Genomic DNA, 25,012 nt, shown 5'->3' on the forward strand with positions numbered 1-25,012 from the left:
AGTAAACTATTAGGTTAAAGCCATTTGTTTCGAATATTACCCTCACTAGACTGGGACTGTCATGGTTCATCCAAATGCAAAATTCTGCAGATTTGAATAGCTGTGCAGACAGAGACTGAAAACTGTTGTGTCTACCTTGTCACTAATAAGTGATGGGAAAAGTAAATAAAGTATTAGTTTTCCTCCAAAATTTAAGGGAGCTGAAAATGCCAATCCTATATAATTAAAGGGTAATATGCAAATTGACCCTAATGGTGAAATGACCAGGAATGACCAGTCACTATGACTTGCACTGACCACCAGTGGGCAGATGCTCAATGCAGGAGCTGCCCCCTGGTGGTCAGTGCGTTCCCACAGGGAAGTTTCACTCAGTCACAAGCCAGGCTTACTGCTGTAAGTGCAGTGGCGGTGGCGGGAGCCTCTCCCACCTCCCTCAGCAGCACTAAGGATATCTGACTGATGCCTTAGGCCTGCTCCCCTAAGCCATCAGTTGGACATACCCTGAGGGATCCCAGGCTGCCAGAGAGATGTCTGACTTCCAGCTTAGACCTGATCCCCCAGGGAGCTCCCAGACTGGACATCCCCCGAGGGCTCCCAGACTGCAAGAGGGTGCAGGCCAGGCTGAGGGACACCCCCCCTCCCCAAGTGCACAAATTTTCCGTGCACCAGGCCTCTGGGATTATAATGAACAGTTTGCTTTAGTATTTGTATACAATAACATATACACAGTAACACATACCTGGCTTATGTCTCCAAAGCAAATTACTTATTAGCACTTGGAAGAAAAAGTAGTTAACTACTAAAGGTAATAAAATTCATCTTGGTGTCTTAATCCTCTTTATTACTTAAATATTACCATTATCCATATTCATCTACTTAAGAGTTATTTAGTGAGATAAGACAGAAGGTGCTTTAAAAATAAATTAAAGAAGGTATGGTATGATGGGAGGCATAGTAATTTAAGAGTCATTTATTTCATAAGGGAACTTTCTATAGTAAAAGAAAACATTTTAAATAAATAAAAGTAGATATCTATGATTTGGTCAAGATACCTACTATTTAGGTAAACCATTGCTATAATTTCATTCTGTTATACGGGATTCTTCCAAAATTTAACTGTGGTTTCACTGCATAGATATTCTCTTACTATTTTAAGTAATACCTCTGCAGTTTGGGGAACAAAACATCTTAATATTCACAGTTACTCATAGAATTCTATGTTATTCAATATATTCTCCTGCTTTTCAAGAGTCACTTTTGGAAACTGATTCATAGCAACTGTCTGGCAGAGCCTTAGTAACGGAAGTCCACACAGCAAGTACTGTGCATCCCAGTGTTAGCTACGTTACTCTTGAATCGTTCCATTCCTTATAGAAAAAGCAATGAGTCTTCTGTAAACCACTCCCAGGAGTGTGATGCTGAGCAGAACTATTCCACACACAAGGCCGAATGCCCACCGTGGGCCCCAGGAAGTGTACACTTGGCTGATATACACAGGTCCAAGAATCCGTGCTGCACTTCCAGAAGCTGTTAACCAGCCCATGTACACACCCTGTGAGTTGGGGATGGGGAGAAGCAGATTGAAATTCAGGTTTAGTTATTTTTAAAAAAGAATGATGCTGCTATCACAAAACAGTGGGAAACTTACAAGAATCACTTTCTCCATCTTTGATTAATGAATTACATATAAAATGTGTTTTTATAAATACAGCAAATAATGGAACAGTAAACTTACTTGACAGAGTCAGCTTAGGAAAAATAAAAGTAGTAGAAAAGAACAAATTAGCCAGGACCGGTTTGGCTCAGTGGATAGAGCGTCGGCCTGCAGACTGAAAGGTCCCAGGTTCGATTCCGGTCAAGGGCATGTACATTGGTTGCGGGCACATCCCCAGTGGGGGGGTGTGCAAGAGGCAGCTGGTCGATGTTTCTCTCTCATCGACGTTTCTAACTCTCCGTCCCTCTCAATTCCTCTCTGTGTAAAACCAATAAAATATATTTAAAAAAAAAAAAAAAAGAAAAGAAAAGAACAAATTAAATATCTGCTGAGGCCCTGGGAACAATAGAATTTAATAATTTACCTTTTAAGACTTTTATTTTGTACTTGTTATCTTCCACACACTGTGTTAGGTGCTTTACTTATATTTTCCAATGTTCACAAATGCTTATTACTGGTGTCCCTACATATGTGGAAGTTGAAGCTCAGAAAATTCAAGTAACTCTAACAAGAGCTTTGAAGTCAGGTGTGCCTAACTCCACTGTACCACCTTCCACTGCACCACGTCACTCCTTCAATTGTGCAGTACAGCATTACTTTTAATAGTCTCACACTGAAAACCCAACTGTCCACATATTTCACTCAGATGTGCGACATATGATCAACATAATCTGATGAATGAAAATAGATCCAAAGTCAAATGGCAGGGGAGGTAGGAGGGTTAGAGAGCAACCAAAGGACTTGTATGCATGCATATTAGCATAATGATGGACACAGACACTGGATCAGTGGGGGCTTGCCATTCCCACGGCCTGATCGATGCTTCTCTGTGTCTGGATCTGTTTTTGTTTGTCAGTTTATGTTGTTTATATTCCACAAATAAATGAGATCATGTGATATTTATCTTTCTCTGACTGTACACTTTTAAGGCAATTATGTTTTCATCTTTTAGTAATTGGACCTAAGGCTAAATGCAATTAAGCTTAGAGTCAAATTTGCCTATCAATTTTGGTTTCCCAACTGTTGCCTAGTTTAAGAATGAGTTTCAGAACTTTATGCTCCAGATAATTTTTTTTCTATGAAAATTATTTGAGCTTATAATCTTTGAGTTCAAGAGAGCTTTGCATTTTTAGAGTGCTTTTTGTTCAGTTTCAACACACAAGTCCTGTAGGTACTTTTTAAAAATTGTGCTTTTATAAATTCAAAATGCTGAATATGATTTAAAAAATCCTCTGTATCAGCTTGTGTAAAATAGAGAATGGTAGCACAGAATGTTAGTGAAGCATATTTCACATAACTGCTATGCCAGGGTAACTGACTCACCTGAGGTTTTGGTCCCAAAATTTTTGAATAAATTGTATATGCCATAACATTGCTGCATGGATAGCCTATCCCAATTAACACAACTGATGTGATGAACTGAGATAGATGGATCATGGGGGTATAAAGGCACCAGGCTTGTATAATCGGGCAACCAGTTGGTCCTTCTCTCAGATCTCTTGGAGACTGCCAAAGAGTAATAATAATTTCTCCAAATGTGGTATTAGGAATTGTATGATTATGTAAATCTGTAAAAACAAAATTAGTACAGTGCATGACTTATTACTAGATGAATAACAGAGACAATGTAACATTATAGAATTATGTATGGCTATACCTTGCCACTGTATCTTGGGAAATTGATTTCCCCAAGGTAACAAGATAAAGAAACCAATCCATGTAATGACAAATCCTCCCAGCAGAACAGGACGCTCACCAATCCTGTTAGAGAACAGAAACATTATTACTTTTATCATTTCAAAAACTATAAATAAAGTATTTTCATGCTTTTAGTGATATATCAATTAATATGAATGCTAAATATAATTTCCCACTAACAAGAACCAGGACTCCTCTAAAAACTGGCTTATTTCAGGTTTGAGACAGACAGTGTATAAACTGGGCCTGGACATCATCTAATCATTCCAGAGTGCAGAAAAGCTACCAGTGACTACTAGGTAATGATAAAAGGACTCGGAGCCAATTGGAAGAAGCTGGCCCAATACATGACAATGTGAACACCAAAATGAATAGTAATGACAATGAACTGAAACACATAAAAATGTTATAATCTATGAATTCATATTATATTAAAACTAGAGCTCTAATGCACGAAATTCATGCAAGGGGCTTGGCCCTTGCAGCCCAGGTTGCCTTGCGGCCCCACGGCCCGCCCACTGGTCATTCTGGAAGGTCGTTCCACTATCTGGTCTAATTACCATATTAGCCCTTTATCATATAGGATACTCTTGGTCACTTTTAGGAGATATTAGCAAACCAATTTTTATTTTAAAAGTCAGTTAATAAAATAAAAGCAAAGAATCACCCTGTCTTTCCTATACAGACTATACCTCAGAATAACCAAATAGTTGGCGACAGGAAGTTTCTCTCGAAAATATTCCAGCAAATAAAGAAATGATAGAATTAAAATAGCATTTTGCAATTATCTATTAATGAATTAATGAATCTAGGGAATGTCAATGACCTCTTACATAATAAAAAAATAAAACATTTTTCCTGATGTAAGTTTATAACACCATCTATAAATTATTCTTGCCAAAAAAATTAAACTCAAATCTCATTAAACTTCCAGATCTAAGTATCAAATATATTTTATTTAGGAAAGATCATAATTAGTTTTGTTTTTCAATGAGATATGTAGACAACTAGTAAGTTCAGTGCAGCAAAAAATCTTTCGCTGCCTTTCTAAGTATCAATTTTTGAGAAATAGAGACAGGAAGATTTTTTTTTTAAATAAAAAAAACACCAGAGGGATTCAATCAGTGAGATATAAAATATGGGAAACTATAGGTCAAAGGGTGTGTTGTTCTTTTTTGATGCTTTATTGTTGACAGTATTACACATGTCCCCCTCTTTTCCCCATTGACCCTCTCCAGCCCACCCCCGTCCCCCACCCCAGGCCCTCACCACTCCACTGTCTGCATCCAAGGGCAAATAGTTTCTTCAATTTGTAAAGGAAAAAGAGAGAGTGAAGTGGAAAAGATTAGATTAAAAGAGAAGGCACTTGAGAGCCTTAATCAAGTGATTAAGAACAAAACAAAGAATAAACAGAATGGAAACAGTAGAGAAAACTTGAATACTGCCTGGATATTTTATTTAATTTAGAAATCACTTAACATTTTTAGATGTGATAATGTAATTAACTTTTAGAGATACATACTGAAATATTTATGGCAGACATGAAATAACATCTGGGGTTGACTTCAAAAGAATCAGGTGTAGGAGGTAGGGAATGTGGAGGTATAGATGAATCAAGAGTATGCAAATGTTTATCATTGTTGAAGCTGGGTAATGGTTATTAGAGATTCAGTAGTACATGATGCTCTCTGCACCTTTGTATATATTAGAAATTCTCCAGAATGAAAAGTGAAATATACAAACAAGATCAAAGGCTTCTTAAACCCAAACTCTTCCCATCTCTCTTAGAATTATCTCCAAGGATTCACATTTTTCCAACCTGACCTACTTAGTCCTCTCATTCTGCTCTGGCCAAACTGGCACTTCTGTTTGTTCCTCAAACATGCAAAGCTCAGTCTAATGTGGGAGGAGAGTTCCAAGCCACTCCAAGGTTGCTGTGACTTCACTCAGGTGTCTGCTTGGATGTGACTTCCTCAAATGTGCCTTAAGCTCTCTATCAAAATAGCACTTCCCTTCTCTCCCTACCAGCTCCTGCCCCTCTATTCTCTTCCTCTGTTCTGCTCTTCTTCATAGTACTTATCACTACCTGACCTCACCTTTGCATTGGCTTTCTCTCCAATAGAATTCACCTTTGCATTTGGTTTCTCCCTAATAGAATTCAAGCTCTTTGAATGTATGGAATTGGACAATCAGCCTGAATGACTATTAGCAGCTCACCTCTACTTATGTAGCAAGATATAATACATTTATTATTAATTAACTTGGAATATGAATTTGTCATCTATCTACATCTTGGCCCTCTACTGGGCTCTGTAAGAATCTTCATTGGTATACCGTAACACCTAACCCTACACACTGACTCAATATTTGCTCACTGGTTTTAGAACTTTGAGTTCTAAAGTATTAACATATTTTAGGAATAATTAAGTTATTAGATCTGTATAACTTCATCTACTAATATCCCACCTCAGACTATAAGAATGAATTTAATTTTATACAAGCATTTGCCCCAAAGTGTGTTCGTCACAGTTGTCCTTTTACAAAATGCTTTTTTAAGAAAGTGTTCTGCCGAAACCGGTTTGGCTCAATGGATAGAGCGTTGGCTTGGGGACTGAAGGGACCTGGGTTTGATTCCGGTCAAGGGCGTGTACCTTGGTTGCGGGCATATCCCCAGGAGGGGTTGTGCAAGAGGCAGCTGATGTTTGTTTCTCTCTCATCGATGTTTCTATCTCTCTCCCTTCTTCTCTGTACAAAATCAATAAAATATATATTTTTTAAAAACTGTAAAAAAGAAAAAAAAGAAAAAGTGTTCTGTGGTCAAAGTTACAAATAATTTTCAGAAATGCTACATGCTGTATTTGTCATGATGGTGATATAGTATGTATACACTGGAGATTTAGAGTAAATAAGTTTGATAATTTTAACCAGAATTTTCCAGATTTGACCACTGAATCTTTTTGTTGTGTAACATATATATCCAGGCAGCAGAACAATGTTCTATGAAATACACTTTTAGAAATACTGTAAGTAAAATATAATAAACAGATGCTACATTAGAAGGCAATTATTCACTTTGTAAATATATTGCTCTACTAAAGAATATGCCATATGGTTTAGAAATATCATGCTCCGTTAATAAGCTTTACATCTATTTTCAAATGTTCAAAGACTAAAACTACCACATAAAAAGAGGAAAGCTTTCAATTGTTTTACTTAACACATCCATTTACATTGTTAACAGTTTCATGTTTCACTTTTAAAACATAGATTTGGAACAAAACCAAAGACATATTACTTACAATTTGGCAAGTGATTTAATCCCTATGAAAACAAGAACAGCCTCAATTCCAAGAGCAGCAAGTATTATTCCATCATACAATACAGCTTGGACTGCAGTCCAGGCATACATATCCATTGTTAATGGAGTTAGGATGCTGAGAAAAACAAAAAAGAAAGTATTCTCACTTTATTTAAATCACAGTCATTGTTAAAGCTGATATAGAAACTTTAATAATGCTCTTGACACATTTAAGAATTTGTATCCCTTTTAACAATAACACCAGATCTAAATAAACAAAAATTTTAACACACCTTTAGCAGTTTTTTATTTGATTGGTTATAGAGAGAAGAAAAAAGAGAATGAGGGAGAGGAAACATGAATTTGTTGTTCCACTTATTCATGCATTCATTGGTTGATTCTTGTATGTGCCCTGACCAGAGGCCGAACCTGCAACTTTGCAGTATTTGGACAATGCTCTAACCGACTGAGCTACCCAGCCAGTGCATTTTTAGCACATTTCGGTGTTACATGCACAAGCTGCTAATAGGTTTGAGTGTTTGTGTTCTTATTTTTTAACATTTAATTATAAAGTAATATATGCACATTAAGTTTGCAAAACAGGAAAATAAAACAAACCAAAACTCCTATCATTCTAATATAACTAAATAAGCATAGTTATGTTTTGGGTTAAATCAATCTCTTTTCAATTAAATAATGTCACCATTATTAGATTATTAGGACATTCTGAAATTTCTTTTCCTTGGTCTCTTTCATCCTTATCATTGAATGTGTATATTTTCACCCTACCTCTCTCTCCCTATTATAACCATCTCCTTCCTTCCCAATCTTCTTTTTCCTATTTCCTATCTCCTTTTGTTAACTAGTTACAAAATGGAATTGAAATATATCTAAAATATTCATTATTTTGCCCTGGCTTGTTTGGCTCAGTGGATAGAGCATTGGCCTGCGAACTGAAGTGTCCCGGGTTCCTGTCTGGTTAAGGGCACATGCCAGGGTTGCGGGCTTGATCCCCAGTAGGGGTCATGTAGGACGCAGCCAATCAATGATTCTCTCTCATTATTGATGTTTCTATCTTTCCCTCCCTTTCTTTCTGAAATCAATAAAAGAAAAAGAAAATTTTAAGTTCATTCTTTTTTTTAAAACATAAAAAACTAAAAAGCAAAATTAACAACAGAATATTACCATTTTTAAAATTTTAAAATCATATGAGCTGATGTGGAACATAGTTTGGTGGTTTCACAATTACCATATGACCCAGCAGTTCCACTTCTGGATATATACCCAAAAGAACTAAAAGCAGGATCTCAAATAGATATTTGTACACCAGTGTTCATCACAGCATTATTCACAAGAGGCAATAGGTGGAAATAATACAAATGTCCATAGACAGATGAATGAATAAACAAAATTGGTATACATATAATGGAATATTATTCAGCCATAAAAAGGTATGCAATTCTGACACATGCTAAAACATGGATGAACTTTGAAAACATCATGCTAAATGAAATAAGACACTAAAAGACAAATGTACCATTCTACTTATATGAGGTACCTGAGAGGAAGTAGAATAAAGGTTACCAAGGGCTGGGTGATGGGGAGTAGAGATATTGTTTAATGGGTGCAAAGATTCTGATTGGAATCATAAAAAGGTTTGGGAAATGGATAGTACATTCATATAACATTGTGAATGGACTTACTGCCACTGAACAGTACAATTAAAAATAGTTAAGCCCAGCTGGTGTGGCTCAGTGGTTGAGTGTCAACCAGCAAGTCATGGTTCAATTTCCATTCAGGACACATGACACTGTTGCAGGCTTGATCCCCAGTAGGGGTGTGAAGGAGGCAGCCAATCAATGATCTCTCCCATCATTAATGTTTCTCTCTCTCTCCCTTCCTCTCTCTGAAAGTAATAAAAACATATTTATAAATATAGTTAAAATAGTGTGTGTGTTTTTTAATCCTCACCCAAGGATATGTTGTTGCTTTTTTAATTGATTTTACGGTCTAGATGGTATGCTCAGTGGATAGAGCATCAGCCTGCGGAGTGAAGGGTCCCGGATTCAACTCCTGGTCAAGGGCACATACTTTGGTTGTAGGCTCCAGCCCTGGTCAGAGCACATGCAGGAGGCAACCATTCCATGTGTTTCTCTCACATCAATATTTCTCTCTCTCTGTATCTCCCTCTCCCACTCTCTCTAAAAATCAATGAAAAAATATTCTTGGGTGAGGATTAACAAAAAAAAAAAAAAAAATTATTTTAGGAAGGAGGGAGAGACAGAGATAGGTACTAAGATTACAGACAAAATTAACTGAATTTACATTAAATATCAAACACTTTTTACATCATGACAAGAAAAATGTCATATATAAAGTTAAGAACAACTATATGCCTGATTAATATTGAATTAAATAAACTTGTTTACATAATCTAATGTAGAGGAAGACAAAACTTACGTTTCAAAAAGGGCAAAGATAAATAGGATCACAAAAAACAGAACATTGGTAGTCACTACAGCCACATGATCAATACTTATCTGGGGAATCTGAATATCATCTCTTCTTACTGTAGTGAACAGGAGAAAAATTATATTACTTACAGGTGTTAGCAAATTCTATGACTAAACATTTAAAATCATTTTTAGGCTTCAAAATAATTTAAAATTAATAATGTATATACTAGCAATAACTTTTAAATGATATTTAAAACTCAAATAACTTTTCTTCCCAGGAAATATACTTCAATTCTGTTATCTATAGGAGATATTCTATTTGGTGTCTCTCAATCTAGAGGAGGCATGTATTTTACAGAATTCTATAAAATGATATTTCACTAAATAAATGTTCTTTAAATTTCAGTTGCAGGGTTTTTTGTTTTTCCCCCCCTATCTTACCTTAATCTTAAATTACGAGAATTTCATGAAGACCTGAAATAGTTTATTAAATCAGTTCTCATTTCTATGATTCACTTCAAAGATCATATATTTTATTTTTAATTTCAATCGTATGTGAAATTAGTATTAGTAAATATCCTCATGTTATTACCATTCAAATCCTTAAGTTATTTATATTTTTGCAAAGAAATACTTTAGGAGGGCAAGTGAGTTTACTGTCTTATCTTGAACCACTATAGTTAAGCAATATACTCAGTACAAACTTTTCCTGATATACTTGAGAAGTGTGAAGCTATATAGATCTTAGATACATCTGTCATGCTATTTTACTCAGAATAAATCAGGTAAGTAATACAAGAATGTGTTCATGTATGCTGTATAATTGTGTATGTAGCAACAGCAGGGGACAGGCAGTGACTTTCCTAAAGCACAGTAAGTTTCTATAATTTTTCCATAATGGTACCTGCCTTTACATCTTAGGACTTCTGAGAAGGAATTCCTTCTCCAATTTCAAATGAGATTTGGAAATAGTCTGCTATACTTGGGTACAATTAAGAAAGTACCTTGGGCCGAAACCGGTTTGGCTCAGTGGTAGAGCGTCGGTCTGCGGACTGGAAGGTCCCGGGTTCGATTCCGGTCAAGGGCATGTACATTGGTTGCGGGCACATCCCCAGTAGGGGGTGTGCAAGAGGCAGCTGGTCGATGTTTCTCTATCATCGACGTTTCTAGCTCTCTATTTCTCTCCCTTCCTCTCTGCAAAAAAATCAATAAAATATATTTAAAAAAAAAAAAAAAAAAAAAAAAAAAAGAAAGTACCTTGGATATCAACATAGGGTCATGACCTCCCTTTCTAAACACAGAAATCTATAAAATTAGCTCTCTGAAACCAAGACAAAGTGATTTTTAGCAATGGTTTTAACCTTACCAATCATGAAACCCAAATAACTGATATTTGTATGTCTTTTTTTTTTTTTTTTTAAACAACGTAGGTAACTTTCAACTTGGAAGATCTTTTCTAAGTCACTCCTTTTCTTGTCCTCAGAAGCAAAATCCAAGTAAATACCAAAGGAATCATTAGAAACACTTCGTTAATTTTATAGTAATTTAGTTAAACAGCTTAATAGTACCTTCTTCACTATTAATACTTGTACACTGTCGTCCTGTGTCATCCACACGATGCTCTCTTAAAAAGAAAAACATAAATATCATACCCATGAAAGGCTTAGTATAATAGAAAAATGGGTTAAATTTATTACTAGCCTTCTATTTTTTCACATTCTGATCTAACTTTTTTATATTGGCTCCTGAGCTATGAAATTAGCAGCAATGAGATATAACAAATAACATTTTAAAGAAACAAGTCATGATTCTTATTATGCTTATAAGATGGGGGGGAAAACAACCACCAAATTCATCCAAAAGCATATGTGATCTACCTTAATCAGTATTTGAAGTTCTACAGTGGTTTTTAAATGTTATAAATATTTTTGGACTCTTGGTTAAAGTATTCCAAAGAAATATAAACTAACCAAATTTTCATAGCTTTATAAATTTTTTTCTAATATATAAAAGATAAAAGATACATTTGAAGTAACGTTTGTATTTAAAGTTGATACTAATCATTAATTCACTTATAATATTGCTTTCATGCCATTTTCCTACTTAGAAAACTAAAATTAGTAAATCAAGACCAAACCTTGCCCTGATCGGTTTGGCTCAGTGGATAGAGCATAAACCTGCGGACTGAAGGGTCCCAGGTTCAATTCCGGTCAAGGGCATGTACTTTGGTTGCGGGCACATCCCCAGTGGGGGTGTGCAGGAGGCAGCTGATCAATGTTTCTCTCTCATCGGTGTTTCTGGCTCTCTATCTCCCTTCCTCTCTGTAAAAAATCAATAAAATATATTAAAAACAAAAACAAAAACAAAACAAAACAAACCTTAACTTCTCAAAGACATTATGATCTGTTCTCATTTATCAAATTGTCTATTATTTTAGTTCTGAGTAAGTACATTAGCAAATCAGAAAATAACACAACTATAGACATGAAGTAACAAAGACTTTTTAGGAATAATTATCCCCTCCAACAATGATAATGTTTATTTAATTAAAAAAGTAGTTTTATCATTTCTGTCTAATTACCTTAATATAACAAAGATCAGAATAATATTTAAAAGTCCCAGGAAGGCGCCAAGTAAAGCTGGTGCTGTATACATGTTTATCTGAAGCTGTATAGTCTCCCATGTCACGCCCTTTTCTCCAAGGATTGCAAGACAGGTCTGAAAAACTTATTAAAGTAAAACAACACAGATTTTTAAAGTTGTGAAAGACGTATACCACGAAATTAGAAGTAACATGGAATCATTCATCTACATCATGCCTCTGGACAGACAGAAAAAAAAACTAGTTCTGGTGAGGGGGACAGAAAAATTCACTCTTTTCTATATAAAACACATATACAGTACATACACCATATACAGTATGTCTGTGGTATTAAAATTTCATGGGATGGAATGGTTAGGGAAAAAATGTCTAAAAAAACTCCTTAGGGGGTCAATAATGAAAAAAAAGATGGAAAAAAAGAAAAGAAAAAAAAGAAAAAAAAGATTGAGAAACACTGATCTGCATAAATTTACAAAGGATTATATCTCAAGTATTTACTTCAGTAATTTCACTTTTTTTAAATCTCCATAAGAAATATATACCGTGTTTCCCCGAAAATAAGACATCCTCTGAAAATAAGACCTACTTACAGGTTTCCTTCTGAGTGAAATATAAGGCATCCTCCCGAAAATAAGGCCCCCCCTAGGCTAAACATGAGAGATTTGATCCACTGATTCTGAAAAAAAAATGGAGTCACAAGAAATTCACCAGGAGATTCAGGAATTGGATTGTTATGTTGATGTTCCAGAAGATGATGACATTGTCAATGAATAAATGAGTAAATTCTTGATACTGTAGGATTCACAGTTTGTCTGGTTTGTGCTGACAACTACCGTACTACCGTACCGTATACAGGTAATAAATTTTCTTTATTTTCATTTAACAATAAATGTGTACTGTATTCTTCTTCATGGAAAAATATGACATCCCCTGAAAATAAGACCTAGCGAATCTTTGGGAGCAAAAATTAATATAAGACACTTTCTTATTTTCGGAGAAACAGGGTATTATGCAACTTCTTCCATAAATGGATTATATGTTTAGTCAACCTCATGTCACACTTCAAGTAAACAGTTTAAAATATTACTGTGTATATATTTAAATTACATACATTTAATATTTTAAATCTAGTTTTATGGCAGATATTTAGATTGGGAGAATACTGATTTGCTCTCCTGATTTATATTCTATATCTGGCTCTTCTAAAAAATATACATGTACTTCTGTGATGAGGATTAAGTAAGATACTGCAGCACTTAGAACAGTATCTAGCACATACTAAGTAAATGTTAGTGCTTGTTGATTATTATTATTAGGAAAGTTATCTGAACTTTTCAGGCCTACATTTACTCATCTATAAAGAATGTTTAAATGAAATAGTCTTTAAAATATTTAAGTGGTCAAAATATTTACTGAGAACCTGTGTACACCAGATACTGTGCGAGACACTGAGGGTCAAGTAAGACGCAGAGTATTTTATATTATGGCAGTAGATCCAATTCTACATTTGTAAAATACTGTATAAAAATATAAGTAAAATATTATATATTTTACATCAGCATGCTAAAATGAAATATTAGATATTGATGAATGTTGAATTAGATTCTAATCTGTTGAGCGTTTTCTTGGTTAATTAGCAGTAATGGAAACTGGACTGAGGGTGGCATCTTGAAGTAAACTGGGTTTAATTCAAACTGCTGATATCCATAGCTTCAATTTTTCAATGCATGAGTCAATTATATGGTTTCAATGTTATTCTAGGCATAAAAATGACTGATTTCTGAATTCAGCAAAAAATACTTGTCCTTGGAGAAGTATTAAATATCATTACAATTTTTTTTATACACAGCTAAGGATAGAAGCTTTGGAAGAGAAAGATAATATTAAGTCTTTAAATTCTTTCATTTTTTTCATCCTCAGAAAAGTATATACAAAGGGCAAAAGGTTAAAGAACTCTTATAATTTTCCTTAAATCGTTCAGTCAAAAAAAATTTTGTTTCTAGTTGGAAAAAGAAAGCAAACTCTTGCAGATAGTTCAAGCTAAATGATTATTATTATTTATAATATTATAATTAATTATTTAAATGATTTATTTCACAGAACATATATTTCAGAGTCAGATAGAATTAGGTTTGAACCTCAGATTTCCCATTTATGATCTGGCTGACCTTGGGTCATTTGCTTAGATTCTAGGCCTTGGAGCCGTTATCTGTAAAAAAGGACTAACTAATAACACTTAGATGGCAGGAGTTAACATATATATATAGGGTAGGCAAAGTAGGTTTACAGTTGTCCTATAGAAAATAACATAAGAAATATAAGAAATTTTCACATAAAACTGTGGACCTACTTTTGCCCCATCCTGTAAAGAGTCTAATCTCACTGCTGCATCCAAAAATATCTGTTTTGCTTCAACTATGAGGTTTTCTATTCGGATTTCATTTAACATTTGAACTCAGAAGTTCTGCCCAAATCAAATTTAAATAGTTACAAGTGAAAAACACCTACCTGGACCTAGAATAAAGCCTAATGCTTGAAATGCACTTGTATTTGCCATGGCACTGGTTCTTTCGTGAAGGCAAGTAGCACCGGCAATGTATGCTCTAATAACTGCCACATTCCCTAAGAAAAGACAAAATTAAAGAAAATATCCTTCAGTTTATAAAATTTCAACTTACGTTGGCATTATGCAGAGGAAATATTAATCCATAGTATAGTCACTGCTTCCTCTTTATTATCATACAAAGCGTGTTTATTGAGGAAATGCATCAATTAATAGAAAATATTACTTTTAGTAAATGAAAACACAGTTAAATATTTGAATTAATAAAAAATGGCATTAGCCCTAGCCGGTTTGGCTCAGTAGGTAGAGCATTCATCTGCAGACTGAAGTGTCATAGGTTCGATTCTGGTCAAGGGCACATGCCCGGGTTGTGGGCTTGATCTCCAGTAGGGAGCGTGCAGGAGGCAGGCGGTCAATGATTCTCTCTCATCACTGATGTTTCTATCTCTCCCTCTCCCTTCCTCTCTGAAATCAATAAAAACATATATTTTAAAAACTGGCATTATAGGAATGACGAACTATTTTTTCATCATTAAGTACTGAGAAAGCACTGAGTACCAGTAAATGGCATATTACTCATTGCTATAACTATTTTTTTTTCATTGCTATAACTATTTTTAAAAGCAAGATGTCACAAACTGCATGCTTACACTGGTAATAAAAGAAACAGGAAAAAAATCCACTAACAATTCAAAAATTTATTAAGCAATTACTGTGTACAAGAGACTTTGCTAGGGACCAGGCCACAAAATATTTTTTTTTTTAGTCAATTGTCTCTAATTACAAAAAAAGTTTACTGCCTGGTTGGTGATATAAAATAAAAACAGCCCAAAACAGTATATAAGAAAGGAGCAGGGCCCTAGCTGGTTTGGCTCACTGGATAGAGCATCAGCCTGTGGATTGAAGGGTCCTAGGTTTGATTCCAGACAAGGGGACATGCCTGGATTACAGGCTCTATCCCCAGTAGAGGGCATGCAGGAGACAGTAGATCAGTGATTCTCTCTCATAATTGAATTTCTATCTCTCGCTCCCTTCCTGAAATCAATAAAAGTATATTTTATTTTATTTATTTATTTTTTTTAAATATATTTTATTGATTTTTCACAGAGAGAGGGATAGAGAGTTAGAAACATCGATGAGAGAGGATCATCGATCAGCTGCCTCCTGCACACCCCCTACCGGGGATGTGCCCGCAACCAAGGTACATGCCCTTGACCGGAATCGAACCCGGGACCTTTCAGTCCGCAGGCCGATGCTCTATCCACTGAGCCAAACCGGTCCCGGCATAAAAGTATATTTTAAAAAGAAAGGGACAGGGTAGCCTAAGAAAATTCCTTGAAAATAAAACTTGAATTAAATCTTGAAGGATGAAGAATGATGGGAACAGAAGAAATAAGTAATGGGAACATCATGAGCAGGAGCTAAACAATAGAAAGATATCTGTTTGCAATCACATATCTATATGTTGAACATTGGATATGAGATTAAGTGAGACAATTTGTGAATCTGACACAACAGAACATACACATATATACATGTACATTACCTGCTCCAAATCCCACCAATCCACGAGCCACCAACATGTAGTACTTATTATGAGAAGCTGGGACTTGCACATAGGCATAGAGGCAGTTGGCTGCCACCGAAATGAAGAGGGAGATGATGAGAGGTTCCTTTCTTGGTCTATAATTAGACCACCAACCAAACATAGGTGAAGCTACCATTTGGCCAAGACTAAATGAAGCAATAACCCAGCCCAAAAACCTTGTATCAGCAGTGTGGTCAATCTGCAGGAAAAAAAGTACAATGCTTTAAGAATTACCATCCAAGGAAAGTTAAATTTAAAACATAAATACATTTTTATGACATGAAATATATTTTTAAATATATTTTTATTGATTTCAGAGAGGAAAGGAGAGGGAGAGATAGAAACATCGATGTGAGAAAATCATTGATTGGCTGTCTCCTGCATGCTCCCTACTGGGAATTGAGCCCCACAACCTGAACATGGACCCTTGACTGGAATTGAACCCGGCCCTTCAGTCCACAGGCCAATGCTCTATCCACTGAGCCAAACCAGTTAGGGCTAATATTTATTATTTTAAAAAATAAAAACAATTCTAACTGATATAAGTTTTGTGATACCATTATTTATAGTAAGTGATTCAGATTTCTGACATTACAATGAAATGTACTGAATTCACTATACATAAGGAAAAATGCTTGAGAAGCTTCATATTTTGGAATGATTATGAAGAGTTGGTTCAGCCTGGCCGGTGTGGCTCAGTGGTGGAGCATGGACCTATGAACCAGGAGGTCAAAGTTTGATTCCCAGTCAGCACACATGCCCGGAGTTGTAGGCTCAATTCCCAGTAGGGGATGTGCAGGAGGCAGCCAATCAATGATTCTCTCTCATCACTGATGTTTCTATTTATCTCTCCCTCTTCCTTTTTCTCTGAAATCAATTTTAAAAATACTGAGCCCTGGCTGTTTTGACTCAGTGGATAGAGCATCAGCCTGGGGACCAAAGGGTTCCAGGTTCGATTCTGGTCAAGGGCATGTACCTTGGTTGCGGGCCATCCCTAGTGGGGGGTGTGCAGGAGGCAGCTAGTCGATGTTTCTAGCTCTGTATTCCTCTCCCTTCATCTCTGTAAAAAAAAAAAAAAATCAATAAAATATATATATTTTAAAAATCTTGTTAAGCCCAGCTGATGTTACTCAATAGCTGAGCATAGAACTATGAACCAGGAGGATCAATTCCAGGTCAGGACTCATGTCCTGGTTTCAGGCTTAGTCCCCACGAGAGCAATGTGCAGGAGGCAGCTGATTAATTTTTCTCTCTAATCATTGATGTTTCTATCTTTCCCTTCCTCTCTCTGAAATCAATAAAAACTTACCTTAAAAAGTATTTTTTAAAATATAATCACATTAACATTAAAATAATAATAACATGACATTCTTTAATTCTTAGGAAGTAAAAATAATTATTTAAACTTATATTATTCTATAAACTAAACAGCCATTAGCACTGTAAATCTTTTTTCCAAAGGGGCACAATAGTCACATGCTTATGAGACAATAAAAACACAAAAGCTGAAAGATAATTCTCATTAAACCTATTACTAATTCTTCCTTTGAACAAAAACAATTCAAGAGGGTTTATATATCATGATGAATGTTCAGGGGAGAACCAAATGATTAAAATTCACAAAATGCAATACTTTCAGAAAATAGAAATTTTCAGCTTACAAAAACATATGTTAGGCTATATAATAATTTGAAAAAATAACCATTAAATTTTAGGAAATAAGTTTTAATGTATAGGTTAAGTGGCAGAACAACAGAAAAACCATGGCCTTTTCTAAAGTTACTTTTAAATAGCTTAAAGTGAAAATACTGAGGTACATTTTGAGGGGAATTAGAAATAACAGTAACTGAGTATAATGATTCATAATATTTTAAAGGTCTAGCCTTTAAAATATTTTTCAGTTCACTAGACAGGTAAGTTTTTTTCAATTACATTTTATATTCAATATTATTTTGTATTGGTTTCAGGTGTTCAGAACAGCAGTTAGATAATCATATACTTTGCAAAGTGATCCCCCCCAATATTTCAAGTACCCACCTGGCACCATGCATAATTATTACAATACTAGAGGCCCAGTGCATGAAATTTCTGCACTCAGGGGGGTCCCTCAGCCTGGCCTGCACCCTCTCTCAATCCAGGAGCCCTCAGAGATGTCTAGCTGACAGCCATCAGGTGGACATTCTTAGTGCTGCCATGGAGGTAGGAGAGGGTCTGCGTTGAACTGCCCCCTGGTGGTCAGTGAATGTCATAGTGATCAGTCATTCCGCCATTCTGTCGACTTGCATATTAGGCTTTTATTATATAGGACTAGTGCAGAAAAATGTGTGTACTGGGAGAGTAGGAGGGGGAAGGTCCCTCCCTCAGCCTGGCCTGTGCCCTCTCACAGTCTGGGAGCCCTCAGGGGATGTCCTACAGACGGCTTAGGCCTGCTTCCTGCAATTTAAGCTGCAGTCTGGCCTCCCTCTGCAGGAGGCAACCAGCTGATCAGAAAGGTGCTGTTCCCATCATCTTGTCACTGCTGTGGCTGCATTGCAGCTGCAGCAGCTCTGTCTGGATGTCCAGAAGGACGCTCAACTGTCTGGTCTAATTAGCATATATGCTTTTATTATTACAGATTATTGACTATATTCCCTACACAATACTGTACATCCCCATGATTGTTTTTTGGAACTACCTGTCTGTATTTCTTAATCCCTTCACCTTTTGTACCCAGTCCCCCAAATCTCTGCCCCTCTAGCAACCACAAAAATCTCTTGTTTTAGGCACCATGGTTTTTATTTTCTTTTTTTAAAATATATTTTATTGATTTTGTACAAAGAGGAAGGGAGAGAGATAGAGAGTTAGAAACATCGATGAGAGAGAGTCATCGATCAGCTGCCTCTTGCACACCCCCTACTGGGGATATGCCCGCAACCAAGGTACATGCCCTTGACCGGAATCGAACCCTGGACCCTTCAGTCCCCAAGCCGACGCTCTATCCATTGAGCCAAACCGGTCCCGGCTTTATTTTCTATCTGTATTACCTTTAGTTCCTTTTCCTCTCTCTCTTAAAATATAAAATAACTTCATGTCATATAAATTTTAAAACTAATTTTCCATACAACAATGAAAACTCCATTTTAATATTAAATGTGTAGTGATTTAAAAGCAAAAGATAAAAATGTCTTCTCAGAATATCAATGGCTCATAAGCAAATATCTATTTCATGGACAGAAGTGAGCTGACTCTTTAGGACGACTCTAACAATATTAACAATATTTGCTGGTGACTACTGGAAATTTTTATTTTAATTGCATACTATTCTTTACATTGACTGGAATATGCTAGAATTATAATAGGAAAGTAACAAAAGAAGGTGTTACTTCAGTAATTGAACTATTACCTGTGTTCATGTGCGTTTTCTCTCTTACAATAACAGAATCTCATTTTTGGTCACCTCTGATGATCTCCATTATACTGTTTTCAGGATAAAACCTAACTCACAAGCTGGCCACTGTCTGCCTGTCTAACTTCTTCTCTCTGCACAATTCGAACTTCTAGCTAAGTAGAACTGTTTGAAGTTTCCAAAATGAGCCAACTTTTTCTGCCTCTAGGCACCTGTTCCTCTACTGCCCCTTCCACCAGCAATATCTTCCCAACATCCTACTTCCTGGCCCCCACCTTGCCTTCAGGAGACCAACTTCCTCAGGACTTTAAAGCTTGTCTTCTAGGATCTCTGCTTTGGATTAGCAACATCCCCAAACCACCCATGTCTATCTATCTGTGTCTGTGTGCATGTATGTCCAAAAGTCACTGCTTTCTCCCACACCTACACACATTTACTTTTAGACCTTTACCTACTTATTTTTGTTGTTGTTGTTATTGTGTTTTTTTTTTAAATATATATATATATTTTATTGATTGTTTACAGAGAGGAAGAGAGAGGAATAGAGAGCTAGAAACATCAATGAGAGAGAATCATCAATCAGCTGCCTCTTGCACACCCGCTACTGGGGATGTGCCCGCAACCAAGGTACATGCCCTTGACCAGAATCGAACCTGGAATCTTTCGGTCTGCAGGCCGACGCTCTATCCATTGAGCCAAACTGGTTTTGGCATACCTACTTATTTTGTATTGTTATTATTTGTAAACATGTTCGGTTTGGCATACTTCATTGAAAATTGGATCTATGTCTCCTCTTAAAAACAAAAACAAAAAATAAACTTTCGGCCCTAGCCAGTTTGGTTCAGTAGATAAAGCATTGGCCTGCGGACTGCAGGGTCCCAGGTCCGATTCTGGTCAAGGGCACATGCCTGGCTGTGGGCCTGATCCCCAGTAGAGGGCATGCAGGAGGCAGTTGATCAATGATTCTCTCATCATTGATATTTCTCTTTCTCTCTCTCTCTCTCTCTCTCTCTCTCTCTCTCTCTCTCTCTCCCTTCTCTGAAATCAATAAAAATATTTTTTAATTAACTAAATTAATAAAATAAAGTTTCATAATACTATATTTCAAATCATTCTAAACATGTTAATAAATTGACAGACTCAAACTTCTAGAAATCTTCATGTTTTGCTATGGGAGCTGAGATATGACTAGAGGTATTCCAAGCCTTAACTATCCTAATAAATATACTAATTTACCCTCATGCCATTGCAAAGATGGTGGCACCCACAGCCAATAAAGAGGGAATATGCTAATACACTGCCATGCCCTCAAAGATGGCAGCTCTCACAGCCTCAAGATGGCAGTGCCCAGTCCCCTTAGCCCCTCAGCTGCCCAGGGCTGGCCCAAGGTGCAGGCAAGCCTCAGATGGTGGCTTCCCAGCCACCCAGGGATGCCCGAAACTCAGGTAACCAGGTTCGACTGAGGCTTGCACTGCGAGCAGTGGCAACAGCAGAGGTGTGATGGAGACACTGCCTCCCACCCCTGAGGGCTCCTGGACTGTGATAGGGAACAGGCTGGACTGAGGGACCCTCCTACAGTGCATGAATTTTCACACACCAGGCCACTAGTTTACTTATAAATTAATAGAAGCCTGCTGCATGAAGAGATTTGTGCAGTAGACCTTCCTTCCCTTGGCTTCCAGCACTGGTTTTCCTCCGGCACCCAGGACCCAGGCCTTTGCTCCGGCTGGAGTCTGCTGTCTTCGTTTTTGCTGCAGACTCCAGAGTCTGCAGTCTTTGTCTTCGCTGCACTTCAGTGCCAATCCTATAGATCCCTTTGCCCCCTACCCTCCCTCTCATAATAGGTGTCCTGCCCCGCCGGGCCACTCCACACCTGGAGCAGCTGGGTGGCAGCCATCTTTGTCCTAATTTGCATATTCCCTCCTGATTGGCTGGTGGGCATAGTGGAGTGATGGCCAATTTGCATGTTTCTCTTTTACTAGTGTAGATTGCTTATTTATCCAATTAACAGTACTGTGATTAAGAGTCAGATTTTGGTTTCAGATAGGGTTGACTCTGCCATTTTCTAGCTATGTGACCTGGGGCAAGCTATCTAACTTTTCTGAGTCTACATTTCTTTTTCTGTCAAACAGGCGTGATAATAACATTACAAAGTTGTTATGAAGATCAAAAGATGATGTAGGTGAAAGATTTAATACTGTCAAGGTGCATATGAACTCTCAATATGACGAAATAACTTGAGAAATTTAAGTTTTCTGGTGAAAATATATTCGTATTGCTAAAGAACCAATTATAAGTTCATGAAATCAGTACATTTACTTTTGAAGAGCTTTCAAATATCTGGGGGAAGGTGTGAAAATTCAACATATTGGGCTAAGTAGACCTAATTATTGCAAATACCTTCTCTTGAGAATTTTGAGGTTAATTAGACTAAATACAGGGACCTTACAAATCAACAGTTGTGATGCATGGATATTTAGCAATGATACTGCTGCAGTATTATTAAATACTGTTTCAATTCCAATAATTCTGCCAGTGGGAAAAGAATTTTTACTGTCATGGATATAATTTTTAAAAATGTTTTATTTATTGACTTGAGAGAGAGAGAGACATCCTTTTGTTGTTCCACTTATATATGCACTCAGTGGTTAATTCTTGTACGTGTCCTGACTGGGCATCGAATCCCCAACCTTGGTGTATTGGGATGATGCTCTAACCAACTGAGCCCCCCTTACAGTGCTCATATGTAATAATTTCATGTAATATAATTTAAAAATTAATTTTCAAAATAGCAATGCAAATGTGGCACTAAATCTAGTTTACTTTTGTTTTTATTAGGGAGGTGGTTTTGATAAAGGTAAAAGTGGCTAAAAGTAGGTGACCATACCTGTACATTTGCCTGGGACTGATCAGGTATAATCCTATTCTCCTGGCATAACACTCCTTTCACTTCAAGTGCTCTGGTTTGCACAATAAAGCATATGATCACGTAATTTATAATCTTCTATTGAATTATTATCTTGAATTTTTTTTTAGTGAAGATTAAATCATAGCCCTAGCCGGTTTGATTCAGTGGGAAGAGTGTTAGTGTGCGGACTGAAGGGTACAAGGTTTGATTCTGGTCAAGGGCATATGGCCAGATTTTGGGCTCGGTCCCCAGTAGGGGGCCAGGCGATCAATGATTCTCTCTCATCATTGATGTTTCTCTCCCTTTTACTTTCTCTCTGAAATCAATAATGATATAATAAAAATTAAAAATAGATTGCCCTAACTAGTTTGGCTTAATGGATAGAGCATCAGCCTGTGGACTCAAGGGTCCCAGTTCGATTCCAATCAAGAGCATGTGCCTTGGTTGCGGGCACATTCCTAGTAGGGCGTGTGCAGGATGCAGCTGACTAATGGATGTTTCTCTCATCGATGTTTCTAACTTTCTATCCCTCTCCCTTCTGTAAAATATCAGTAAAATATATATTTTTAAAAGATTAAATCATAGAATATCAAAGAGACTCCAGAAAACACTTAACTACATAAAAGTTAATACTATTTAAGCTACTTAAGAGAAGAATAAAGTGTACAAACCTTTTGGAGATAGGGCCATATTGACATTATCACAATAGAAAATCCTGTAAAGAGGTAAACTGTTATTTATATTTATAATAATTCCATCACTATAAATACCATTTTTTGATTCTAGCATGGATTTTAAAATTCTGAATTTAAAATTTATGCACCCAAATGTCTACTTTATCAAACAATGTGGTTTTAGGCTTAAAAAAATATATAAGTATAGTCCTTGACCATAATCCTATCTAATAAAAGAGTAAATGCAAATTGACCATTACACCAAGAGACAAGATGGCTGCCCCCATGTGGACACAAAATGGCCACCACAAGATGGCCTGCAGGGGAGGGCAGTTGTGGGAAGTTAAGGGTGACTAAGCCAGCAGAGGAGGGCAGTTGGGGGAGACCAGGCCTGCAGATGAGGGCAATTTGGGGGGCCAGGCTTGCAGGGGAGAGCAGTTGGGGGGGAGGGGGCGCGGGAGACAGGCCTGTAGGAGAGGGCAGTTGTGGGCAACAAGGCCTGCAGGGAAGGGCAATTTGGGGGGATAGGCCTGCAGGGGAGGGCAGTTGGGGGGATAGGCCTGCAGGGGAGGACAGCTGGGGGGAACCCAAGCCTGCAGCGGTGGGCAGTTGGTGGGGACCAGGCCAGCAGAGGAAGGCAATTGGGAGACAGCAGTCCTGGATTGTGAGAGGGATGTCCAATCACCAGTCAGACATCCCTCAAGGGGTCCCAGATTGGAATGGGTGCAGTCTGAGTTGAGGAACACCCATACCCCCTTGCACTAATTTCTTGTACCAGGCCTCTAGTTAATATAATAAAAGTCAATTGCCTATTTTCCCTTCCAAGCCTTTACTATAAATGGTAATTACTAAAAGCTTTGTTAAAGTGTTTACAGCAGAAATTAATGGAGGAAAGGCCACTTGATTATAGAGGAAGAGCTAGACTCCTAATCTGTGTTGTTTGGGAGAGATTAATTAACTACAGGGATGTTTAGGAATAAGTGAAAGAAGGCAGTAGTTATAAAGAACCAGGACATTGCCTTGGCTGGTGTGGTTCAGTTGGTTGGGCATTGTCCTCATACACCAAAAGGTGGCTGATTTGGATTCCAGGACAGGGAGGTTTCAGGCTCAATCTCCTGTAGGGGATATGCACGAGGCAGTCCATCAGTGTTTCTTTCCCTTTTTCCTCTCTCCCTCTCTCCCTCTCTCTCTCTCTCTCTCGCTCTCTCTCTCTCTCTCTCTCTCTCTCTCTCTCTCGCTCTCGCTCTCTCTCTTTTTCTCCCCCCCGCTTCTTTCGTTAATCCTCACCCAAGAATATTTTCCCATTAATTTTTAGAAAAAGTGGAAGGGAGGGAGAGGAACAGAGAGAAACATCAATATGATATTGGTTGCCTCCCACATGAGCCCACCTCCAACCGAGGTATGTGCCCTTGATGGGAATCAAACCTGGGACCCTTCACTCTTCAGCTAACACTATGCACTGAGCCAAACTGGCTCCTCTCTCTCTAAAAATTAATTTAAAAATCTCAAAAAAAACAACAACAACAAAAACCCACAAAAAAAGGATACTTAAGAGAAAAGTCATTATTTCTGTCATTGACTGAGATGTAATGATAAACTCCAGTGCTAGTTGACAATTTTAAATGGTAGGCACATGCAATCAAAATTCTATAAAGTTTTTTTAAAGAAGTTTTATTAAGATATAATTCACATATCATACAATTTACACATTTAAAAAATACAATTCAGTGGTTTTTAGTATATCAAATATTTGAAACTATCATCAAAGTCAATTTTAGAATATTTTAATAACCTAAAAAAGGAAACCCTGGGCCCTTTAGCCATATGTTGCTACAGTCTAGAATAGTCACATTCATAGAAACTGGAAATAGAATGGTGGTCCCTAGAAATTGGGAGGATGTGGAAATAAGGAGTTGTTAACTGGGTAAAGAGTTTCAGTTTTGCAAAGTGAAAAACTAGGTGTTGGTTATATAGCCATGTAGATATACTTAACACCTCTGATCAAGATGGTAAAGTTGAAGTTATGCAATTTTACCTCAATAAAAATAATTTTTAAAAAATTAAATATTAAAATACTAGAGGCTAGGTGCATGAAATTCATGCATGGGTAGGGCCCATAGAGCTGG

The 25,012-nt window shown here is 36.9% G+C and overlaps 1 protein-coding gene across 4 annotated transcripts in view; it reads right to left on the bottom strand.

Moving 5' to 3' along the window:
- Positions 1 to 487: 487 nt before the first annotated feature.
- MFSD8 (major facilitator superfamily domain containing 8) overlaps positions 488 to 25,012 on the bottom strand; it is a 28,132-nt gene continuing 3,607 nt past the window's right edge. For 2 of the 4 annotated variants that reach the window (XM_084884605.1, XM_084884606.1), the window contains 10 exons: positions 22,884 to 22,927; positions 15,878 to 16,118; positions 14,277 to 14,390; positions 11,748 to 11,892; positions 10,735 to 10,790; positions 9,171 to 9,279; positions 6,712 to 6,846; positions 3,372 to 3,475; positions 3,038 to 3,282; positions 488 to 1,552 (listed from right to left, as the gene is read on the bottom strand). In XM_084884605.1, coding sequence (XP_084740731.1) covers positions 1,346 to 1,552; positions 3,038 to 3,282; positions 3,372 to 3,475; positions 6,712 to 6,846; positions 9,171 to 9,279; positions 10,735 to 10,790; positions 11,748 to 11,892; positions 14,277 to 14,390; positions 15,878 to 16,118; positions 22,884 to 22,927 — 1,400 coding nt within the window. In that variant the 3' untranslated portion in view covers positions 488 to 1,345. The remainder of the gene's footprint in view (positions 1,553 to 3,037; positions 3,283 to 3,371; positions 3,476 to 6,711; positions 6,847 to 9,170; positions 9,280 to 10,734; positions 10,791 to 11,747; positions 11,893 to 14,276; positions 14,391 to 15,877; positions 16,119 to 22,883; positions 22,928 to 25,012) is intronic. The other 2 variants (XM_084884607.1, XM_084884608.1) reach the window with 1 other exon arrangement.

Source organism: Pipistrellus hanaki, assembly GCF_964339955.1.
Source record: "Pipistrellus hanaki genome assembly, chromosome: 5".
NCBI classification, from domain to species: domain Eukaryota; kingdom Metazoa; phylum Chordata; class Mammalia; order Chiroptera; family Vespertilionidae; genus Pipistrellus; species Pipistrellus hanaki.